This window comes from Botryllus schlosseri, chromosome 15, assembly GCF_051294905.1.
Source record: "Botryllus schlosseri isolate E-star chromosome 15, Bs_hap1, whole genome shotgun sequence".
In the NCBI taxonomy this organism is placed as follows: domain Eukaryota; kingdom Metazoa; phylum Chordata; class Ascidiacea; order Stolidobranchia; family Styelidae; genus Botryllus; species Botryllus schlosseri.
In genome coordinates, this window is record NC_137250.1 from 1,477,375 (window position 1) to 1,500,776 (window position 23,402).

The 23,402-nt window shown below is 40.9% G+C and overlaps 3 protein-coding genes and 2 long non-coding RNA genes across 6 annotated transcripts in view; 4 read left to right on the plus strand and 1 right to left on the minus strand.

Annotated features, from left to right (window-relative positions):
- Window positions 1-23,402, minus strand: part of LOC145457025 (uncharacterized) — a 335,179-nt gene that overhangs the window by 54,129 nt on the left and 257,648 nt on the right. The gene's annotated exons all lie outside the window — the stretch shown is intronic.
- Window positions 1-23,402, plus strand: part of LOC145457024 (uncharacterized) — a 193,845-nt gene that overhangs the window by 49,225 nt on the left and 121,218 nt on the right. The window lies entirely within an intron of this gene.
- Window positions 725-3,101, plus strand: LOC145457017 (uncharacterized). The gene is made up of 2 exons (XM_080335176.1): window positions 725-1,198; window positions 1,335-3,101. Exons 1-2 carry the CDS (start codon window positions 725-727, stop codon window positions 1,467-1,469), a joined length of 609 nt encoding a protein of 202 aa, XP_080191302.1. The 3' UTR covers window positions 1,470-3,101.
- LOC145457014 (uncharacterized) lies at window positions 4,652-7,074 on the plus strand. Its single transcript, XM_080335172.1, has 6 exons — window positions 4,652-4,846; window positions 4,906-5,349; window positions 5,424-5,514; window positions 5,577-6,329; window positions 6,395-6,782; window positions 6,889-7,074. The coding sequence occupies exons 1-4, from the start codon at window positions 4,719-4,721 to the stop codon at window positions 5,802-5,804; spliced, it is 891 nt and encodes a 296-aa protein (XP_080191298.1). The 5' UTR covers window positions 4,652-4,718; the 3' UTR covers window positions 5,805-6,329; window positions 6,395-6,782; window positions 6,889-7,074.
- LOC145457022 (uncharacterized) lies at window positions 10,568-13,071 on the plus strand. The gene is made up of 5 exons (XM_080335182.1): window positions 10,568-10,983; window positions 11,046-11,115; window positions 11,416-11,589; window positions 11,686-11,827; window positions 11,888-13,071. The coding sequence occupies exons 1-4, from the start codon at window positions 10,757-10,759 to the stop codon at window positions 11,713-11,715; spliced, it is 501 nt and encodes a 166-aa protein (XP_080191308.1). The 5' UTR covers window positions 10,568-10,756; the 3' UTR covers window positions 11,716-11,827; window positions 11,888-13,071.

The window sequence follows — 23,402 nt, forward strand, 5'->3', positions numbered from 1 at the left end:
ATCGATTACATTCGAAAAAATTCCGAAGTAATCGTAATCGACTACTTTCCATTTCTAATCGATTTCTTAGTGAAAGAACGATTACTTTTTATTTGTACAAGGGCCATGATATGAACTGAACAAAGTTAACATTCGTGAACGAGGAAGAGATACTATACCAGGTTTGTGATAGCACACACGTCTGATTTCCAAATGCTATCGCTAATTATTACGTCAGAAGTAGCCTAAGCTTTGCTCGTCATTGCGTAAGGAGTATCCACTCCACAGTAAATAGATATTCGATGCACGTGGCCTACATTAGTGTGATTGTAAGAACACCCGCCGTGCTGTATATCACGTTATCAACACGTTCCACAGGCCACTCCCTCGCCGCAGGATAATTAATCTCCAATCTGCCTAGTTTAAAGGTCAACTATATCGACGAAAACAACTTTGGCTAATTCTATAGAGTTTATTCTGCTGATTCCAATAATGTGCATCTTACCTTCTAAAATTAAGTATTTTCTGAGATATCGTAGTTAAAACAGTCAACTGCTGAGAAACGGTTGTAAAATCATCAACCACGACGAGTGACGTAGCCAGCATGATGTTTTGCAGAAGTGGAAGCCAGAGATAAGTTGCTCAACACATATCGGATGATTTATTATGCGTTTAATTACTTCGTTAGGTTCGACTTGGCTATTCACTCGTCATTTTATGTTACTTTAGCTAAATTTAATTTACCATGGATAATGTAGAGGGAGTTATAGTGAAAAAACGGAAATTCAATCTTGGTGGACGGAGGTGCGTTGCATATGGCTGCTCAAATAGCCAATACAGTCTACCGAAAGTGTCTTTCCATACGTTCCCCGATGTTAACAAAGATAAAGAACGCCATGAGACGTGGGTGAGAATGGTCAGAAGGACACGCGATAATTGGAAAGGGCCGCCGCCGAAATCTTCTCCTGCATATCACGGTTGTGTTTTATGTTCTGACCACTTTGACGAGGACCAATACCTTCCCGTAAATAAGGTGAAAGAATCATTAGGGTTTCGCTGTCGAGTGGGATTATTGAAGCCAGATGCCGTTCTAATGAAATTCTATAACAGAAGTCATGACAGGGAACCAAAAAAGCCCAAAGTAGCATCTGCAGTTCAAAAACTAGACAGAGCAAGAAAACGTGCAGCAGCGACCATGGACACAGGCGCTGATGACAAGGTAATAACTTGGTGTAATACATGTTTATTGTATGATCTGCAATATTTAGCTAGAGAAGCCGTCTTTGATATGACCTGACATTCATTATTTATTTAAGCACCTTGAACAGGAAGAAAACTCATTGCGCTCAATGCAGGTCTCCAAGTTTCCAGAAAGTGTTGGACAAACAGATGAGGATGCACCTGGATGCTCTACATCAGGGGTGGGCAACCTGCGGCCGTACGGCCGCATGCGGCCGTGGAGGCATAATTGTGCGGCCGTGAGCGCGTGATGTGAAATGCATGTGCTGGCGGCCGTGTGTTGATGGATCATATGTTACATGTATGATAAAACTTATTACGACGATGGAGGGTATTGTTAAATCACTGTGGTAAACTCTTTCACTGCATACTCTGTGACTGCGTTTCCAGCTGCTTCAATCGACATAATATAATACTGCAATCTACCCACTAAAAGACGGAGCTGCGGGGCTCGTTCACTTTCGGACCAAACTCACTACATCCTTACGGGGAAAATGTGTTTTTGGTCCGAAAGTGAACGAGCCCCGTCCTCGTCCGGGTTCTTCAATTTCAGGTTTGCTCATTAGGCTTCCTGCGATACGAATATGCGACTATCGTGCACTTTATCGAGAGTTGAGGGCACAATAATGATTGCTAAATATAGATCTGCTTCTTATCTGTATGTATTGGAGTCAACCATTATGAAATTGACCAATCCTCATGTATGTGGACAGAAGGAGTTTCTATACAATCTTGAAAGTTTCCATTAACATGAACCCGTAATTGTCTGTGTAACGCCTTCAGTGAATTGGATAATTTTATTTCCAGTCGTCACTTGTCATGACTACCGGTTGCCGGTAAAGCTGACTTCGCCTAGCGTTTTCTTATTGCATTGTTACGTCACACTTCGCCAATGTCGGTTAAGTATGAGGACCAAGGACTAAGCTTAGTCAGTCTTGTCGCGAAGTCCAAATGTGAGGGGCCTATTGGCGATACTGCGATAGGTTGAACCGTAGTTATAAAAGCCTTGGTACGCGGATAACATTGAGTGGGTGTGGGTGTATTGAGCAAACGGAAAGAGAATAATACATTGAGACAAAACTTTTTCCTTATAGCCCAATTACATTATAAAGTTGGTCTACATCGCAATATGTCAGTAAAACGAAAAAGAACAGTAACAGAGGAGAAGAGGGCATTTAATATCAAATGGGAGTTGGATTATTTTATGGTAGAAACGGCAGCCCATACTATGATGTGTCTGATATGCAATCAAGTGGTCAAAACTGTTAAAGGAGATAATGCAAGGCAGCATTTTGGTCGTCATGTGTCACACAAGTACGCAAAAATGGTGGGTGAGTCGAGGAAAAGTCGTCTCGAAAGTTTGAAGAAAAGTGTGCAAATGCAGACATCTTGCATATCAGCTTTCATTCAGACGAAAAATAAGTTGTGCGAAGCGTCTTATATAGTCGCATATCATCTTGGTGCAGCGGGAAAGCCTTATGTAGATGGCGAACTACATAAGCGATGTCTCGTGGACGTTGTTAGGTGCATTCATCCTGGTAAGGAAACTGATTATTCTCCAATTCCTCTCTCGCGTCGTACAATTCAGCGTCGGCAAGATGATATCGCCAAACAGTTGACGATCTCCATACAGACAAAGGTTAATGAGGAAGCCACTTTACTTTCACTGGCTATCGACGAATCGACTGACATTAAGGACTCTGCACAACTATTGATCTTCATTCGCTCTCTGTCTCCAAATTTTGAGTTCTGCGAAGATCTGCTCTCAATGGAAACACTCTCCACCCACACTCGTGGTGAAGACATATTTGGGGCTGTTAAGAATGCTTGCATTCGCAATGGATTAGACTTGAAAAATCTTCGCGGTATTTGTACAGATGGAGCACCTGCAATGATAGGTAACACAAATGGCTTTGTGACAAGATTTTCAGAATTCGTGTCGAAAGAGTACGATAATAACCAGCTCACAAACCTTCATTGTATTATCCACCAAGAAGCCCTGAGTGTCAAATCTGTTGCCTTAAATGACACTCTGAAAGACGTCAATCGCATCATCTTGTACATTCGTGCAAATGGTCTTCATCATAGGCAATTTCAAGAACTTCTGCAAGAGCGCGAAACGTCGGCAGAAGACATTCTCTACCACGCCGCAGTACGTTGGTTGTCCCAAGGAGACACATCTCGTCGTGTTCTACAGTTGCGAGAAGAAATACTGTAATTTTATTCCACAAAAAATAAAGACTGCCCCTTACAAAATGAGAGCTTTGTCATATATTTGGCGTTTCTTGTGGATTTTCTGTCCCATGTGAACATTTTAAATCGAAGCCTACAAGGAAAAGAAGCAACGATATGCACCATGTACAAAAAAGTATCGGATTTTCGTGACAAATGTCGTCTCCTTAAACTTCATATTCAGCAGCGTGATTTTTTCCATTTTACACAACTTAAGTCTCTCATCGACAGCTGCGAAATAAAGGTAGAAAAGATTCCGATCACTTTATTTTCGGGGATTTTTGATACTGTGTTGCAGGATTTCGCAGATCGTTTCAAAGATTTCCAAAAAATATCACATACATTACGACTTGTTGCCTTTCCACACCTGGTGGAAACGGAAAGTGCACCGCCACACCTTCAGATGGAGCTGTTGGAATTGAAGAATGATGAGCAGCTTGTGACAAAGTTCAAGTGCGAGGAGAATTTGATTGACACGTGGAAAATGGCCCATGAATATCCACTTTTGCGAGAATTGGCTAGAGAAACTCTTGTTATTTTCGGAAGCACTTACGTGTGCGAGTCTGCCTTTTCGCAAATGAAATACCTGAAAAACGAGTACCGAACTCGCTTATCGAACAAAAACCTAGAGTCGCAACTAAGACTTATGGTGTCGCGTGAGGTTCCCAATTTTGCAAGTTTGTCATCTCGTATGCAAAATCAAGGAAGTCACTGATTTCAATGTTAGAGACTTTCCTTAAATATATTCGTTTCAAAATATGTTTGGTATTTATTAGATATGATAAGATTAGTAGAAATTAAGTTTTTGAACAAAGCTAAAATGTCCTCCGAGGGCGGCCAAATGTCTTCGTAGGCAATTATACCGCGTCTTTATGCTTGTGGATTTCACTAAAGTGGCGTGAAATGTGGATTTCGGCATTCGCGACGACAATGGGTATGGTTGACTTTATCAACCCAAATAACGTTAACGGGTATTTCGGGATTCAAAACGGAAGATTGAGATTTTTTTAGTCAACTCACATATGGCTGGCGGCCGTATGGCGCCGAAGTATTCGAAATGCGGCCGTGGACGCCAAAAAGGTTGCCCACCTCTGCTCTACATCATTCCCAATGTTATGCGAGTCCAGCTCCTGTGATGCTAGATAGAAGTTGTCAAACACATGCTGTCCAGTCCATTCATTTTAGGAGCAAGGGCATAAATAATTGCTTGTTGAAGTTTTAGCAGAACCTCACGTATTAGTTTTCTAGGAGTTACAGCAACCTCACCTATGTCGAATTTCTCCAGTCAGTTCGGCAAAAGTTTCTTGACTTCCAGTCAGTACATCAGCAGCGGTAGCAATTCTGATAGTGAATCAGAAGTCGATGATTACCTGCCTGAAAGTGATGAAACTTCTGAGTAAGTCATTTAAAATGTTGAAGTAGCGTTTCGAATCACAAGATAATTTTCTGTTATAGGCTTTCTGAGGATGAAGATGTTCAGCTGACGTTTGTCATGGTAGAAAAGAAGAAGCTGGTTAATCTATTTTCACAGTGCCCAGTCTGTAGCTCAGAAGCTTCGCTCCGGGAGAACTGTTCTGGCAGCTTATTGACTATTCATCAGCTATGTGACAATAATTCTTGCAAATTTAAACGAGTTTGGAAAAGTCAGGAGCAACTGAGCAGAGGAACCAGTGAAGGAAATATTGCAATAAGCAATGCGATATTCATGAGTGGATCTTCCCCTGCAAAGGCTTTGAAGATGTTCAAGTTCATGGGAATGCATGTTATCTCCTATGCTGCATACATGCAACATCAAAAAACTTTCATAATTCCATCAGTTGATTATATTTATGACGAAGAGAAGGCAGCATGTATGGCAAGGGTGGCAGGACACTCATTAACCCTTTCGGGTGACGGAAGGTTAGATGATTTTTATCATACCTAACCTTGTTTATTAGGCATGAAAACCTGTCCAAATCATGGTTTGTTTTAAGAGCTGACAGTCCGGGGCACTCTGCCAAATATATGGTTTACTCTTTGATGGACACAACCACAAAGAGTATTCTATGTTGTGAGTTGGTTCAGGTATGTATGTTCAGCATAAATTGCACTTTTAAAATTTATAAAGCACAGTTGTATTTTCTAAGTCCAACGAAACTGGAGGAAGTTCGTACATGGAGAAGGAAGGTCTGCGGCGTTGTTTAGCTTCAGTAATGCAATCTGCTACAGTAAAAGAGCTTGTGACTGATAGATATCCACAGATCCGAAAGTACCTCCGTGATGAATGTCCAGAAGTCAAGCATTCTTTTGACACTTGGCACATTGCAAAGGGTATCATACTCATTTATCTCTCCTTGTTTTCGTGCTCAATGTGACGACATCAGCTATAGTGACATAGTCGCACGCTGTTTCAGGATTGAAAAAGAAATTATCTGCCTTGTCAAAGAGGAAGGACTGTAAGCTTATTGCACTGTGGCAAAAGGCCCTGACTGCACAACTTTACTTCTGTGCAAGACGAGGGGATGGAAATGGAGAGGTTAACACCGAAGTTTGGAAGGCTGTTGGTAACCACCTCACCAACCAACATGTTCACCCAGAGAACACACATTTTCCTGCTTGTGAACATGGGGAGTTGACTATTCCACGACAATGGTTCATTGAAGGTATGCAAAAATAATTCAATGACGGCACCACTTATTATTCGAATATAAGCGGAATGATGCTCAACCAAAAGCAGAATGCTGCTAATATGTGAATGATCAAATCTATTGTTTCAGAATCAATTCAATACCAGAAGCTGCATGACGTGATTTATTCTAGACGTATGAAACCTTCAACGCCCTTCTGAATCACTTTGCTCCCAAGCTATATCATTACAGATACAGAAGTCAGCGTGCAAGGCAAGTAGGCATATGCAGTTCTGTTTCAATCGAATATCCGTCCAATGGAACCACCACCTCTTTAGGATGCGACTAGCTGTTCTGCATTTTAATGAGAATAGCTGCAGGGATCACAAAAGAAGCAGGTCAGGAGAACAGCTTTTTGCGGTGAAGTATGTCAAATACAAGGAAGGGTGTCAGATAAAAAAAAGTGCTGACGGATGCTACATACAGTAAGCCGCTACAGTCTTTGATTGCTCGAAAGCACATTATGATAACACTTTTCTATACCACAAAGGATACTGTACAAATGTGCAGAAGGAGGTTTAGAGGCGTGTCCGACATTCAATCTCTAATCAGGAGGTAAGACCAGATCCCCTCCACTTGCTGCTGCACGAGTAAGATTGCCACGGGAGCAAGCCATCAGGGAGCAGAGAAGCCGGTACAGCAGATGAAGATACAGGATCGCAATACGTAATTATTATTTTGAGTTTGGCTGCTTAGATATCTAACTTGCGTTACAAAATGTTCTTGATTGTACATGGGGATTCAATTTGCTGATATTAAATTGTTATTTCAGTCAGGTAGACGGTCATGGAAGAGGAGATCATTCTGGCGCATAGAACCAACGAAGATACTGTCCAATCCTCAGAGCATCAGAATCTGCATTATTTGCCAGGATTTTTCGCAAATTTCTTACTAATACGAGATGATCATTAATATTCTATCTGCATTAGTATCAAGTAAAATCTTGTGAATCGGATCATTTTATTGTGTACAATAGGTGATAGACAAATACAGCTGTCAGAATGCATGCGAATTGATCTACGGTGTAAAAACTATGAATCTAGTTAATGCAGTGGAGATGGATTCTGGTATGATCGTATGTCGCTGTAAGTTCAGTCCATAGCCTCCACATCCACGACTTCAGATGTTGACGTTATACCAGTACAGTACAGCAGTGATGAGCGGACTGTAATATTTTTCGGTCCAAGTCCGATCCTGAAAATTTTTATTTCAGTCCTAGTCCATCCTGATCCAAAAATATTTTCCAAATTTACTGTCCAAGTCCGGTCCTGAAAATTTTCAATTCAGTCCTAGTCCATCCTGATCCAAAAATATTTGCCAGATTTCCAGTCCAAGTCCATCCTGATCCAAAAAAATTTCAAAATCTAAAATCTACAACTGAAAAAACAGAAGGACATGTTATAGGGCGGTTATAAACACTGAACATCTAATTCGATTCAATTCCAGCTTGTAAGAAGCGTAGTTAAAACAACATGAGAATTTTCAATATACTAAAAAGTATACACATTTTAGATAGTGGCTGCCCGTCCCTATGAAGTTTTGTACGAAATTGGTGCATTACGAGTTTGATTCAATCCCCTTTCTTTTAAAAATTGCAGTAACAAAGTATTCGTTGGCGATGGTTGCATCGAAAGTTTAAGGGCATTATAAGACAGATATACCTTGTGAATAGTAGCATTCAGTTCACCCTCCAATTCCAATGTCTGAGTTTTGAACTCCTCCAGGAAAGTGATCAGGGTTTTCACTGTAAAACAGTCAATGTTTTCCAGTCTTTTTTCTTGGCCATTACAGTTTAGCAAACTGCAAATTTCCTGTTGGTTATCATGAAACGACAGTAACATTGTTAAGATGGAATTCCATCGTGTATCATTGCTTTGCTTCATGGAATGCTGCAACTTGTTGTTGAGACCAGACCGCTTGAAATATGCAGCAAGTGATTTAATACTTTCTACTGTTGATCTGATCCCCTCAACCAGAGACGCATTGTGTTCTGCAGTCGGATATACAGTACTCATCTTGTTCAGCTGTAGAATATGAGACAAGGTAGTCGAAATCATATGACATGCGCATGGCAATCGGTTGAACATGGCCAAAGCAAGCTTTATATTGCTCCCGTTGTCGGTGATGAAAAAGCACCTTTGCGCTATTACTTCAGGATCTAATCCAAAGTACGAACATGCTGACAAAATGTTGTGTCTAAGGTAGTCACCGGTTTTGCTCTCAGTTAGCTCTGCCACTGTGGCAACTAGAGATATCAGCCTGTCATTCATGCTGAAGTGAACGGTTAGAGAGAGGAAGCTACGACTTCTCAAGTCAGTCCATACGTCAGTGGTTATACCAATGCAGCCATAATTCCTGATTGCGGTTTTCAAATTCTCCTTCAGTTCAATAATGCCTTCCTCACTTTTACTGCAAGCATGCCTTTTTACTGTGAACCTCGATGGCAAAATATCTGTTGCTGGCACCCGACCATGCTTGGCACCGATCTCAATGAGAACATTTGCCAGCTCTTCAATGCCACCGCCTTCTATTGCTGAGAAGGGGCGAATATCCTTAACAATATACGAGATGGACGCATCCAACAATTTCTTTTTGGTTGCTGCTGCAAGTACTACTTTCGAATTGAAAAAGCCTGTGATTCTCCTTTGGCCCTCCTGACCCTCCAGTTTTGCAGCTTTGCAATAAAGCTGCATATGGTTCTTTAAATGGGTAGTACCACTAGTCCCTCGGTCATGCTTCAAAGGCTCGTCACACAAAGTGCACAAAACGTACCCTGTGTACTTATGGCTCTCGGCGCAATTTAAAAACACGAAATTTCTCCAAACAGCGCTTTTGGCTCTATCATGAGTTACTTTCACGTAATTTCCCTCCTTCATCATTTTCAAAATGCCACTGTTACTCGCACTCATATTGCTCAGATCTGAAAATGCTATCGCTGTCGTACAACAATATAATATAAGAAAACATACAATTCAGTGAAATTTTAGCATTTCCAAACCTCAAGATTGAAACCTTCTTAAATATGTTAACGGTAACTAAAACGGCATGCCTTTGATACACATGTTAACATATTCCGCCTGTCTTCACTAAAGCGACTATGCCACGAGTGAAAATGAAGGACACAATGGCCAATGATGTCGTGATTTCGTGACGTTTGCGAAATTGCAACCTGCTCTCAAGCTCACCGACGTGGATGGCTTTCACTCGGGGCCGTGCATTACTAAATGCAGAGTGACTGGAGTAACACTCATGGTTGCCAACTTTGAGGAGGCTCTCGGAGCCAAAATATCTTGTGACAAAATAGTGCCAAATTATCTAAAGTACGGTGATGTGTTGCAATAGGCATTAAGCATTGCTTTACCATCAAGCTTACGGTACTTAAGGCTGCAGAAAGAAGATTGTACCACCACGACTTGGTAGAATTCGTGCTCTTCTACTATAGGGTTGAATTCAACTCAAGTTAAATCTAGAAGTCTACAACAGCAAAAGTGGCACGAATATAGCATACGAACTAGGCAAACTTTTCCTATGAATCAGCAAACCTAGTAGTATCTTGACTCGACCTAAATCAATGTGTCCAAGAAAGAGAAATATAATAGGTAGTAGCCCAGATGGCGAAGGATTGTTAACATTATACAAACAGGCTGTTGCACTAGCGCCACTTGCCACCTTGGCAGCAGATAAAGTGACCTCGACCTAAGATTTCGATATGCACCTATATGCGAACATCAATTCCATATTTCTACAATTCTAACATCAAATACCGGTAGTTCCTAAGGTGCTCACGTAAACAACACTTGATAAGATCTAATGTGCTGTTGACAAATTTACACTGCTCTGATTGAAGAAATTCGAAAGTGCCAATGTGCCATACGTGCATCCCTAAAAGACGGACCAGCGGAAACAGCGGTGCTAACCAGCATGAAAATTTGCAAAAGTTCCGTAATTTGGCTTCTAAATGCGTCAATTGGCAACACTTGCAATAATTCTTCTCTCCAGCCGCCCCTCACTTCTGGTTACGAAACCAACGTGCCCGAGTCCGGATTTCAAAAATGCTCAAAATCCAAGTCCAACCTATTTTTTCAAAATCACAATCCGGTCCCGACGAAAATAACCCATAATCCTGATCCTGTCCAATCCAAGTCCAATCCAATGCTCATCTCTGCAGTACAGTCACCGCGCCAGGAATCATCATGGTGCTGACGTCATCGATACGGCTCACTGATTTTACCAGCGTTTTGCTGCTGGTGGGATTTTGCCACCTTTGCGGCTTCATATCTCAGAAACTAATTAGTTTTGGGATGTAAGATATGCCTTGTTGGAATCAGCAAGAAAAACTCTATAGAATTAGCCGAAGTTGTTTTCGCCGATATAGTTGACCTTTAAAGGTCAACTGCATCTTAAAAATGAATTTGCCTTATTTCGTACGTTCGTACGTTATGTGGTTAGGAATATGAATAAAATAAAAAAAGTTGAAATTACATGATAGTTTTCAAGTAATTTAAATTATAAATCGAAAAGCTGAAAAACGGATATGAAATCATTCAGCTATGAAATGACGTCATGTGAGTGACACGGTAAAAGTCCTGGTATAGCTCAGTGTGGTAAACAGGTAGTTATTCGTGTTGGGATTGACTTTGATGCTGGATTTGATTGTGAATATGGAAGGTATGAAGAAGATGAGGCACGAAGGTACATCTTGTGTCGCGTATGGTTGCTCGAATACGCGATATTCGGTACCCAAAGTGTCTTTTCATCGCTGTCCAAATCCTATTGCTGGAGAGGATTATGAAGACTGTGAAAGTGATATCCAATCCCTTTCAAGTGACGATAGCTTCCACCCAACAGAGTTAGATGGCGAGTCAGAGTGAGTACTTGAACAGTGTAATCATATTCGTACCAAGTCTTCACCAAGATATTGATTTGCAGGCATTCAGATTCAGAGGAATGTCTGGAGAATAGCAAGACCCAGTTTGCGATTGTGGACAGGAATAAGCTGGTGAGCATTTTTCAACATTGTCCTATGTGTCAATCAGAGTCGGACGTGCAAGAGTCAAGTTTAGGTAGCACACTGAGAATCAAGCAAGACTGCACAAACTGCTCATACTCCAGATTTTGATTTACGGGTAGTGTAGATGCCGTTACATCCTTTAAAGATGAAAAAGCCTACTTGACTGTAGCAAAAAGAAACAAACTGCTCCATTCAGCATATATACATGATACATATAGGCCTAAGTTTAAGTTACAATGAATAGCATCTTTCATTCTGTTGTTTACCATTATGACAGTCCATTTTCAGATTCATTGGCATACAAAAGGATTTGCGATGTTCTCTACTCCACGCGAATGGAAAATGACATACGCCATCTATCGCCGAATGGAAACACTGCTTGAAGTGAATCATTCAATGCCCTCCTCAATCATTTCTGCCCAAAATTATATCACTACAACCATATTTCAGTCAAAAAGCCAGGTAGGTACCTTGCAGTGTCTCGGCTATTCAAAACAACCTAACGTATATCAGATTTTGGCATAATTACTAGCCTCATCAATTATGCATTTTTTGTAGGATGCAGTTGGCAATCCTGCATTTGAATGAAAATTGCTCGAAAACTCGGAAAATGTCGAAAGAAGGAGCACCGCGGTCAAATACCCGAAGTACAAAGATGGGGAATGTGCGGCTCACATGATCCTTGAAAATTCAACATTTGGTAACTGCCGGTGATCTGACTGCATCATAAGATTTCGTCATGTTGTTATGCCTGTTCTAGATTACTGCAATGAGCTTGCCGAAGAAGTTTAAGCACTCATCAGAACTGGACCAGAAACTGTTGAGTTGAGCGATTGTGCTGAGACCGTTCCACCTCCTCTGACTAGCAGCATAATCAAAATTAGCAGAGAGGAAGCTATTGCCGACATAAAACCTGATATGCTTTTCTGCCTGACACAGTAGTTATTTTGGTCGATTAATTATATGCGTTTATTATTTGGAATACAACTGTACATTCACAATGTGGCGTTACTGAACTGGAATCCTGTGTAAGAATTTAACGTAAATTTTGTTCGGGCAGCAGTAAGAACGCATGCAGGCAGGATTTTCCGCTGGATTTTGCCACAGAATCCCCATACCCAGCGAACACAATTTCTGTGGGCAGTATGTTTCAACTTCCTGAAAAGTGAAAACAAATGTATTAGTGCGAGAAAAGTATTTGGCAACCGAATCAGAGATTCATCCAGGGATATCTAGAACTTCTATCTAACTTCTGTCTAGATATCCCTGGATTCATCCCATTCATGCATCGAACTCGATGTTATTATTCTGCGGCCATATTCCTGTTGATATCCATAGTAGGACATCTCCAATACGTCAACGTCCAGACACACTGAATTGAATCTTGGCAATTCTGTCCGTAACTCTCGGAACCTCCTTACAGCACAAACTTATCAAGATACATGACTGAAACGAGCTATTACACTACAGACTATACAACTGTATTCCATGTAGTCTCGACGAGCGGCTTGCGCTGAGCAAGCTAGGCTGATCATGACCCATCATATGAAGCTGCAAGGGGTTCCACTGACGTGGGATCCAGCGCATCAACACCTGAACCAATACGGCATTTAAACGGTAATTTTGTAAGTACGTGCAAAAATGATACTTACATTCGACATCCGAGTACTCGGACTCAGTCTCAATATCACTTGGCAAATCAGATCCGATGGAAACCTCGGCCATAACTGACTAGAATAAAAACTGCGAGAACACAAACAGCCGCTGTGACCGGTGTTGATAATATGTGTCACTCACTTGACGTCACAATGTACATTCTGCTTTTTCTGTAAACATGCCGATATGGGAACTTTCAGTCAAAATTACGGCAATTTCCGATTGAGTTGAAACACGGAAAGTCGGTAATTTCGTTATGAAAAAAAATTCTGAACATGATTCCGCAAAGTTGTCATGAAGATGCAGTTGACCTTTAAAATAGTAACTTATGTATTGATGTTTGGCTATGCTTAGTTAAGCGCAGTTAGACCGTTGCTACTTGGTGAGCAGTAGGCCTATGTAGTACGTACGTACATCGGACAAAGATTTGAAATTTTGTACTCGCCAAATAAAACATTACGGTTTCCACAACGAAGCAGTAAAATTCAACAGCTGGTGATATGTATCAGAACCGAGCCGTCTTTGCCGTTTCTCGTAACGGAAGCTTGCAGTGCATTATCTGTATGAAGTTGAAGACATAATTTTATGTTCGCTTCATCGGGCCCCAGCTTCATCTTATTCTCACATGACTCTTTGAAACAGGCGTCAATCGTTATTTCACAATTCTTTACTCAACATTGGGACCTGCCGCCATGGCCCTGGGCTTATATACCATGTTAGCGTGGGTTAAAGCTAGAATCTGGACCTAATCAGCAATTCGTCCCCCGGTCCAAACGATGATCTTTGGCCCCATAGGGAGGTATTTTCAAGTTGGGGACTGAATTTCCTCAATATTATTGGTAATTGCATTATATTACTATTTATTTCTAACCCTTTATCAACCCCGATGGTCAGATTTACCTGTAGAGCTAGGAGCGTGTAATTTATAATTATAACGTTCGGTATCTTGTTGTAATAACTTTAGTTTATGTTGTTAATTCGTGTCCTCCGGTCTGTTATGTATTCAAAAGACATTGAAGTGGCGCAAAAACTTTGGTGAGACGCACACACAAATTGTCATGTCTTTAATACTCTGTGGGTGCCCCGGGTGGCATTTGCATAATGGGCTCAGATTGGAAGGAACGGACTATTAGTCACGTCCACCCAGCGTCGCTATTGACAATGGAAACATACCCAAAGTCTCGGCCAAGGTCTTTCTTTAGTAGCACACTTCGTGCAGTCGCATGTCCTAGTGCAGTGCTTTTCAACCTGTGTGACGGTTCGCACTTGTGCGAATGAATAAAATTGCAGTGCGAATGACGAAGGTGGTGCGAATGGTGCGAATGAAAAATCCAGTTGAGTGCGAATGACGAAGGTGGTGCGAATGGTGCGAATGAAAAATACAGTTGAGTGCGAATGAAAATCGTGAATAATTGCTAATTTTTCTGACGTGGAATAATTCAAATAAACCTAATAGGAAATTCAAGGCAGAGCGACTGTTGTAGTTGAGACGCAATCCTGCCATAGTTTTTACATATCCAACGTCACTGTTTTGGGTACTGTAACCAATAAGCGAGACACGCAGAAAATATGGCTTTATCATAAGAATTCCAGATGAGATTTGTCCGACTGGGTTTGTGGAAAACATGGTCGAAGACCGTTGGGATGAACTAGTGTCGCGGTGAGCAATGAGCGAGTTCAAGCCTATGAGACTCATTCATTTTGAGGACAACCACTTCTGTGTCGGGCACATCAAGACGTATAGTTTTGGCCAACAAACTGCTGATAAAATACGGTCCCAAAAACATAAGAGGCGAAAAAACCTGGGCCAAAGATTGACCGATGGTGGATGGCAAAACCTTTCAATATGGATATGCTCCGTTGTCGGCACGGAATATTCCCGTTCTTGCAATCTGATGAGACAGTAGTTACAGTAGTATAACTGCGACTCGCACACGTATTTAATTCATCATAATTTTGAAATCGCGTGCGTCAGACATGTTTTGTAGAGCTGTGTTGGGTATAGAATTGTGGTTTGCGCGTTCTGTAGTCACACATGTCCGTGAAATCGTAGCATACTACTATAATAATAAAAATGAATTCCTTTTCATGGGTGAGGGTCGGGTCGCGAGATGCCGCAAAAACTCAGATTTTTGTGGTAGTCTAAAAACCTGCTTTACCGTTATTAAACTGCTACGAATTCTCAAGTTAGATTGAGCTAAAGAGCAGAACATGGTAACGTGAGATTATTTGCTCTCCTCATTTACTTGCGAGACAGAAAATGGGAAATCGAAAAAAAATTACAAAAGTTGGAGCAACGTATCATAAGGTAGCGATCTCTGATGTGCCTACTGTCCTTGATCAGTTTGGACCTTATTTTCCAAGACATAAGGCAAAAGCTTCAACACAAACATGCGAGTTTTCTACCCTTTCGACAAACTTGAGCCTCCGGTCCCGTTATGCCTGCTCTCAAAAACGATTTCTGCCAGCAAGCATTCTTCACTCGCAAAAATACGCTGTATTTTGGATAGGAGTGCAGAAGAGATTTTAAGACCTGGCCATCCAAGCACTACTAGACGTTTTTGTACAAACCCAGCAACTTGTTTGGCCGAGAAGGGTTTTAGTGAAATAGTTGAAGTAAAAACAAGCGAAAAAAAGTCGCCTTTTTAATGAGACACTTGATAGCTCAAGCTACATAGCGGCCAATTTGTTGCACATCTGGACAAAATGTTAAGTATTTTCATCTTCATTTTGTATAACAATTTCCGGTTAGTTTGTGCGAATGAAATTTATTTTACAAAAAAAGTGCGAATGGCGCTCAGAAAGGTTGAAAAGCACTGTCCTAGTGGATTGAGATTGACAATTGAAAATATAGGGTAAATATAGTTCCTTTGACGAAATATCTGGACTTTAACTGTTGCGGGTTCCAACCATCCCGTATCGATGTACGTCGGCCAAATCGGATGGTAATTGTCCGTAGGCTCATATCACATGTTTTTTGGAAAGTGTTTACACAATTATGGCATAATGTTACAACTTAAAAAACACAATTTAGTTTTTCTAAGTCTTTGTTTTTAAAACGCTGTTTAAAACATGCTTTAAACAAAGTGTTTTAAACAACCATTTGTTTTAAATGCAACCCTACTATAAATTATGTATGTTTTTTAGGGGGAGACGCATGCATTTCAAAATCAAGCTGTCCAGCGGAGTTTTCAAGTTAATTAAATCTCTCGAAAAGACTCTATAGTTTATGTTGGTTTACGAAATACTTTTGAGTCCCCTTCGATATCGCTCCCCACCCTATTGGGAAATTTGGGGGCGGCGTTTATGGACCTGGCAAGAATACAAATCATTGAGTGCGATAAATCGACCCCTATAAAAAGGGGCAATCGGTGCATTATAACGTAACAAGCAAATGATGCATCTTTTTTTAAAGGAAGTTCGATATCTCATTAGGCCTTTTCAGCGTAATCCATATATTGTCTTTCGATATAACTTCTAAGATGCAAAATAAATGTAATCGTGAGTAATCGTGATTACTTTGCCAATGTAATCGTAATCGACTACTTCCTGATTTTGCTGTAATCGTAATCGTAATCGTAATCGCGTCATTCAGGAGTAATCGTAATCGCAATCGATTACATTCATGGAGCAATCACCCCATGTCTGATTAGGGTTAAGGGGAAAATAGGGCTGTGGGAGAGGGGATATTAGGGTTGGGGGAGAGGGAGATTGGAGGTGGGGTAGGGCATCCCAAGATTGGGGTTAGGGGGATATTAGGGTTACGGAAGGGGGGATAATAGGGTTAGGGGGATATTAGGTTTGGGGGGATATTAGGGCTGTGGGAGAGGGGATATTAGGGTTGAGGGAGATTGGAGGTGGGGTAGGGTATCCCAAGATTAGGGTTGGGGGGATATTAGGGTTACGGAAGGGGGGATAATAGGGTTAGGGGGATATTAGGGTTAGGGGGATATTAGGGCTGTGGGAGAGAGGATATTAGGGTTAGGGGAGAGTGAGATTGGAGATGGGGTAGGGTATCCCAAGATTAGGGTTGGGGGGATATTAGGGTTAGGGAAGGGGGGATAATAGGGTTAGGGGGATATTAGGGTTGGGGAGAGGGAGATTGGAGGTGGGGTAGGGTATCCCAAGATCAGGGTTGGTGCGGATGTTATGGAAGGGGGATATTGGGGTTGGGGGAAAGGGGGGTTGTAGGTGGGTTAGGTTCAAAGTTGGGGTTAGATTACCCCTAACCGAGGCTTAACCCACCTCCAATCTCCCCTCTCCCACAGCCCTAACATCCCCTAACCCTAATATCCCCCCTCCCCCAGCCCTAACATCTCCCAACCCTAATCTTGAGATACCTAACCCCAACTTTGACTCTAAACCATTTCTAATCTCCCTTTTCACCCACCCTAATATCCCCCTAACCCCAACCCTAATATCCCCTCCCGCAATCCAAATATCTCCCCTAACCCCAATGCTAATACCCCCCTCTCACAACCCTAATATTCCCCTCCCGCAACTCTAATATCCCCCCTAACCCACCTCCTACCCTAATATCCCCCTCCCCCACCCTAATACTCCAACCCTAATATTGAGATACCCTGAACCCAACTTTGACCCTAACCCTCTCCAAACGCAAATACAATATATTTTGACGTTTATAAATTTTTGTCCGTGTTTATGGACAGCATTCATTGGTTATCATGGTGAACACTTTTCGATCTCTGACTGCCATCGAAGAAGTGCCTAGTGAACTCCCTCCAACCAACAACGGGATGCCCGTTGGTTGATATTGATAATAATGCTGACATATCTTCCTCATATCAATAATTCTTCCGAACCACTTCATATCATCCTCGATATTTGGTGGTGAAAATATACCCGATGAAAGAAAGCACTCGCAAGGAATGGGAAGAGCTAGAACGAGCCACGGCACGAAGATCAACATTTAAAATGAACTGTAGCATTGGGCACTAGGTCGAGGTGGATGTCAGTTTAAGAGACCGCAACTACGTGCCGTTCGGCATCCTCCTATATGTTCATTACATCGCACGGTGTCTTATCGCATTGTGTGTTTCTTGATCGGATGAAAGTATAATCTCCAGATTATTGATCATTGTCTTTCTATACACTTGTCTTCACTTAGACCAGTATTACTACAATGCGCTTTGTGCAAAGCGCTGTTACCCACAAGATCATTTGCTCTGATTACGTGAAATTCACACTGGTGCGACAAAAGATATCGCCCGCCTCTAGTCTGGGAAATATATTTTACTGTATTTTACTCGCCTGGCAATTCAGTTTCAGTGCTGAAAGTATTCATATGCGATGTATATCACTATCGTTTTCACGGGGCTCTTTCAATGTAGTTCCATCTTATTAGTGTAATATTCGTTTTTCATGTATTAGCAATTTCATCATCCAAACTCGATCACAGGCCTTTATCACGATGGAAACTCGTGTAAAAAGCATTCCTTTCCCTCCAGGCATGCCTGAAACATTATATTTAGTCATATCGAAGTGTCGAGATTTTTCACCGTAAATACTATAAAATCAAAAATGGTCGAAATTTCAATTTAAGATTGCGCGGCATTTACTGGTCAGAACTGACCCAAAATTGGTGTGTTGCGTTTTTTTAGGCAACCTGACAATTTTATCACTAAGCGAGTGAAATTTTGAAAAAAAGTTTTTTTTTAACAACCATACAGTACATGCATTCTTTTCTGAATTCCTGCATACAGTGGCAAACTGCATTCTCAAAGCCGCACATCAGTCGCTATCGTCAGTGAATGAGGAATTAATAATACTTATAATGGACCAAATATTGATAATGACGTCACAGAAATAACTACAACATACATTAGAAGCAAATCGTGAGGGCACCTAGTAGCTGATATTCAGCACGATCATTGATCACGATGGCGCTGGGACGATCAACTGTGGGCAACCAATGGCTCATACGACTCTTGGATCAGTTGTTTACAACTTTGATAACATTTTAGCAACCTACAGAGGAAATAACTAGTTTGTAGCTCCATGGCACAGGATCAATTTTTTAAATATTCATTACTTCATATAGCGGTATGGAATAACTCGATCAATGATCGTATTTATTCAAATGTCCGTGTAAAATGTGGGGAGATTATACCTTGACACGATCATCTGACAATGGTAAAGCGTTCAGTACTATTTAGCAGCAATAAAAGTCGTGATGCTGTTATTTAGAACAAAATCCTACCGCATATATTCTACTCAGTCTACTGGTACCACTAACGATCTCTGTCATGTTGGTGTTTTTTCGTTGATGTATTCAACTCTGCTTTGCGTATGACACGTAATTAGTCGGAATCATATTTTCCTGGTTTGTCTCACTCTCTTTTTGTAGCATGTGTTCCTTGATGCGCCTGACTCATGTCTCTGCTCTGTGTATAAGTATACCCGCATCTGGTATTGATTATCTTTTTGAAGATTGAATGTTCTGGATTCGTACTGGGTGTTGTTGCAAACTATACTAATCTTCCGAAGCATAGAATGTAATAACGGTTGCCTGAGGTTTATCTGGGCTCCTCCTTGTCATATGATCGGCGTAAGAGGTTCCTTACAAAATTTTAGATCGAAATTGGGCCGTGGTACAAGAAGGGCTTTGGCGGGCTCGTAAATGTTTAATTGCTCGGGATCCAGTTCAGGGCTCTCTTTTATCATGAATCAGCTCCAGTTCCGGAGCTGCATGATTGACACCACTGTACCCGCTCCAGCCGTGGTCCAAAATACCTGAGTGAAAACTATCAAATGGGTCAGTCAGTGGTCAGTATTTTCGGTTGCAGCTCCGCACATTTGACTTCCCTGCTGCCAATTCCCGAGTAACGAGGTTAGTTAGAAAAGTTGGCTCAACTAGCCAACAGTGTTTAATTATGTCAAGAGTTGCTGTTAAATTGTGCTAATTCTGGCGAACAACCGACTCCAGATCTTCCCCGGCTTCATTTAAATTTCACGTAAAGCTCCGGCTCGAGCTCCAGCTCCGGTGGAAATGCACGGATTTGGTTCCTTGCTTTGGCTCGAAACCTCCAAATATACAAGTTGGCAGATCTGGCATCAGAATAACGAATATCGGCCTGGTGTAAAGGACCATAGTAGACGAAAAATTACGAATACAAAAAAAAAACGTGTCCGAAACTGGATTCAATTGCAATTTTTTCGACCAACAAAAGTAAGAGAATCTTGTGTATTGAAACGTGTAGCTATGCAGCAAGAAATGCCGGTAGAAACAGCAAGCCAAACATGATAAATGGATGGTGATAATGAGGCAGGTGAGAAGAGGAAGGCTCATCACACAGTTCCATTGCAACGACAACAATAGATGTTGTCACGATTTCATTGATGCTTCCGGATTTTAAATTTACTTTGAGAGTCAGATTTTTGCAGAATTTCCCCGCCGACATATTTAAAATTAGTAGGCATTCGCAGAAATTTAAGTGCCAGCGGGGTTTTTCAGACTCTGAAATCCAAGTGGTCCGCTGGAACCGGTTGGATTAAAATTCCATAATTTGATAATACGATCCTCTGTGATGATAATGAAACAATTACGCGATTAATAGATAAAGCATCATAGATGAGTTACAGTCGAATCTTAAGTAAACTGTTACTATTGACTGGGAATATAAAAAAGAAGTGTTAGTGGCAACGCAAGTAAAAACTGGCGTTCGATATATATTTTGAGAATCCGTAACTTTCATGCATATGTCCGGAGCATGATTGCCAGTAAATTCCCGGACAAATTCGTACGTATGTCTAGTGGAAACCTGAATATACGTGTCGAAACGTTATCCAAATCAAACAAATGAATATTGTAATAATTCATCATTATCATTCCGTCAATAAGCACTCTGTACGTGTACATCGTATGGTGCGTTGACAAATTGAGTTTCGGTGTTTATTTACATCTCTATCCAAGGATATTTGAATCTGATAGATTTGAGCCGAATTATACTTGACTATGGTAACCGTTTTGCGATTGCACATGACATTTAACGCTTAAGTTAAATAAAGAAAAGTTTATTTACCCGAACAAACATTGTGCCATGTATAATGGTACAGATGAGGTGATAATTCAGAGTGATAGCTTTGTGACGTCAAGGGTAAATATGGCGACGTATTTCAATCTGTGGAAACGAGTATAGGGTTACACAAAGTGCTGTCTGTTGCAGATGATTATTGGTAGGAATCTATAGTTCTGTACAGTGTGTTGCGATTTTTTCTCATTTAAACTTTCAGGCATAACTAGTTCAGACTGCATGAAAGGAAATCACTCCTATTTAGTTCTATTTGCCATAATATGCAATACTAAACTTCCACAAACTTTAATGCCAATTATTGGTCTCCTGTAGCAAAAGCCGACTGACAAATTCCACACATAGCTAAGCTCAACCAGAGGATAACATCATGGAAAATCCAGAAGAAAAGGAAAAAAAATCGACCAAATATAGCAAATCAATTTTTCATTACAATAACGTGAAGCGACCAATAAAATTTTTCGCTGATTTGACTCAAAACAGCAGCTCTTATTTTAAATTCAAGAAAATAGCCCACTTTACAATAAATAATACGCTGCAATCGCAGATGTTGAGATGTTTAAAAACACAGAATCAGAACAGAAATGCAGAGAAACCGAGGAAACCAGGAAAGTCGCCAACATATTTGCAGAGACATTTCTGAGGTAAAATGTGTTGAGACGTTTTAGGCTGCAAACGTATTTTGGGTAATGTTACGAGTAGGGCTGAGCAGAATAATTCTAGTACAGGAATTTCTATTGATTATTATCAATTCTGATGATTCGAATCGATTACTGCGAGAAGATTTTTTTGAGTACTGATATTAATCGTTCCTTGTCATCTTTCATCTTAAGAGTTTATTAATCAGCGGCAATTATAGTTTCGCTACTATTCCCAATTGTGAAAAGTTTTAAACCCTGAAAGATTGTATCGCGGAATAGGAAACACGGAATCCAATACTATACACGTCAGTGCTGGGATCAAGTCACTACCTTCGAGTCACGAGTCATCTCGAGTCATTGCAGATTTTGACTCGAGTCAAGTCAAGTCAATCGATTTTCAAAGGTGACTCGAGTCAAGTCAAGTCACTGGTTTTTTAGAGGTGACTCGAGTCAAGTCGAGTCAAGTCAAGTCAAGTCACGAGTCAAGTCACAATTCAAGTCAAATTGAATTTTTGAAGTACGAGTGCTGGTTCAAAGTCAGTATATTTAGCTAGCTGCGTGAAAGACAGATTACTTGATCATTTATCTTGAATGAAATAACGAATATCAATTTAAATATGCATGCGTAAAGACGTATTCCTCACGCAACGCACATATAGAACTGTCAGTTATCATCAGCCAGAATATAGGACCTAATGCGAAGCATCGAGAAGTTGAAACAAATTGTTATGATACAATAGCCTACACATCTACCTACCCGTCTACACATCCCTGAGAATATAAATGCACAAACTATATTCGTCCAATTTAAATCATACAAGAGGGTTGGTGAATGTGAGCATTGCGCAACATAAGCATTTGGCCGTTTAAGAAACAGAGACACATTGCTATTTAGATTAAATCTTCTATATTACAGTGCTCTTCAACCGGGGTTGTCGTACACCCTAGGGTGTACCAGAATTTTCAAAGGGTGTACCACTCGGATGGGGTGTACAGGGGTGTACCAGATCCACATTATGATGAACCGATGATACGATGACTATAGCCAGGGTTGCCATACCGTCCGTATTTCTAAGATTTGTCCTTATTTTGAAGGGCCACGGCTTAGAAAACTTAACTGTCCTTATTTCTAAGAAAAGGCCTTATTTTCGACTTGCGTCCTTATTTTGTCTTATTTTCAACCACTACAGAACTTCGGTTGTTTTCCTCTGGTATCTGTGTTGCATAATTGTTGTAAAATTAGTTAGTAGTTGTAAAATTATGCTTTTGCGTCGAGATTTCATGACATCATAAACGAAAGGAACTCTCGTGACGTACACACCACAAGATTTGACTTCTAAGTGGTGAGATAGCTAGGGTAGTGAGTGGTGGTATAGCAGTTTCGTCTGTACCAATTAAGCTACCGCGGCGGACGTCATTTTAGCAGTAAACAGCAGTACCAGGTTCCTGCTGTTTGGTATACAGCAGAATAAGCTCAAGCTGTGGGGAAGGCAGCATTTCTTGAGTAGTGAAAAAAGGCGCAGTGCAGTCGACACATTATTTAAAAAGTAGTAAAGCCGTAAATCATTGATGAATTTATCTAAATTATATTGCACTTGCGCATATAGTTTTAGCTACTAATACGGGTAAATCTGATTAGTTAAAATGAGCAGGCGTAAAAACGTTTTTCGTGACGATTATGAGAGAGAATTCAAAGGTATCTAAGGAAGCTTGAAGGGCGAGTGTTTCGCAGATTGCAATATCTGCAATTGTGACATTAACCTGGATGCCACAGGAAAGACCGCTATTTCAACTCACATTCATACCCCAAAACACAAGAAGTATGTCATAATGATTAATTTGAACCAGTCGATGAATAATTTTCCCACAAGTCGATCAGCACCAACAACCACAGACTACAAGGCAGCTGCTGTAGAGGGTACCTGGG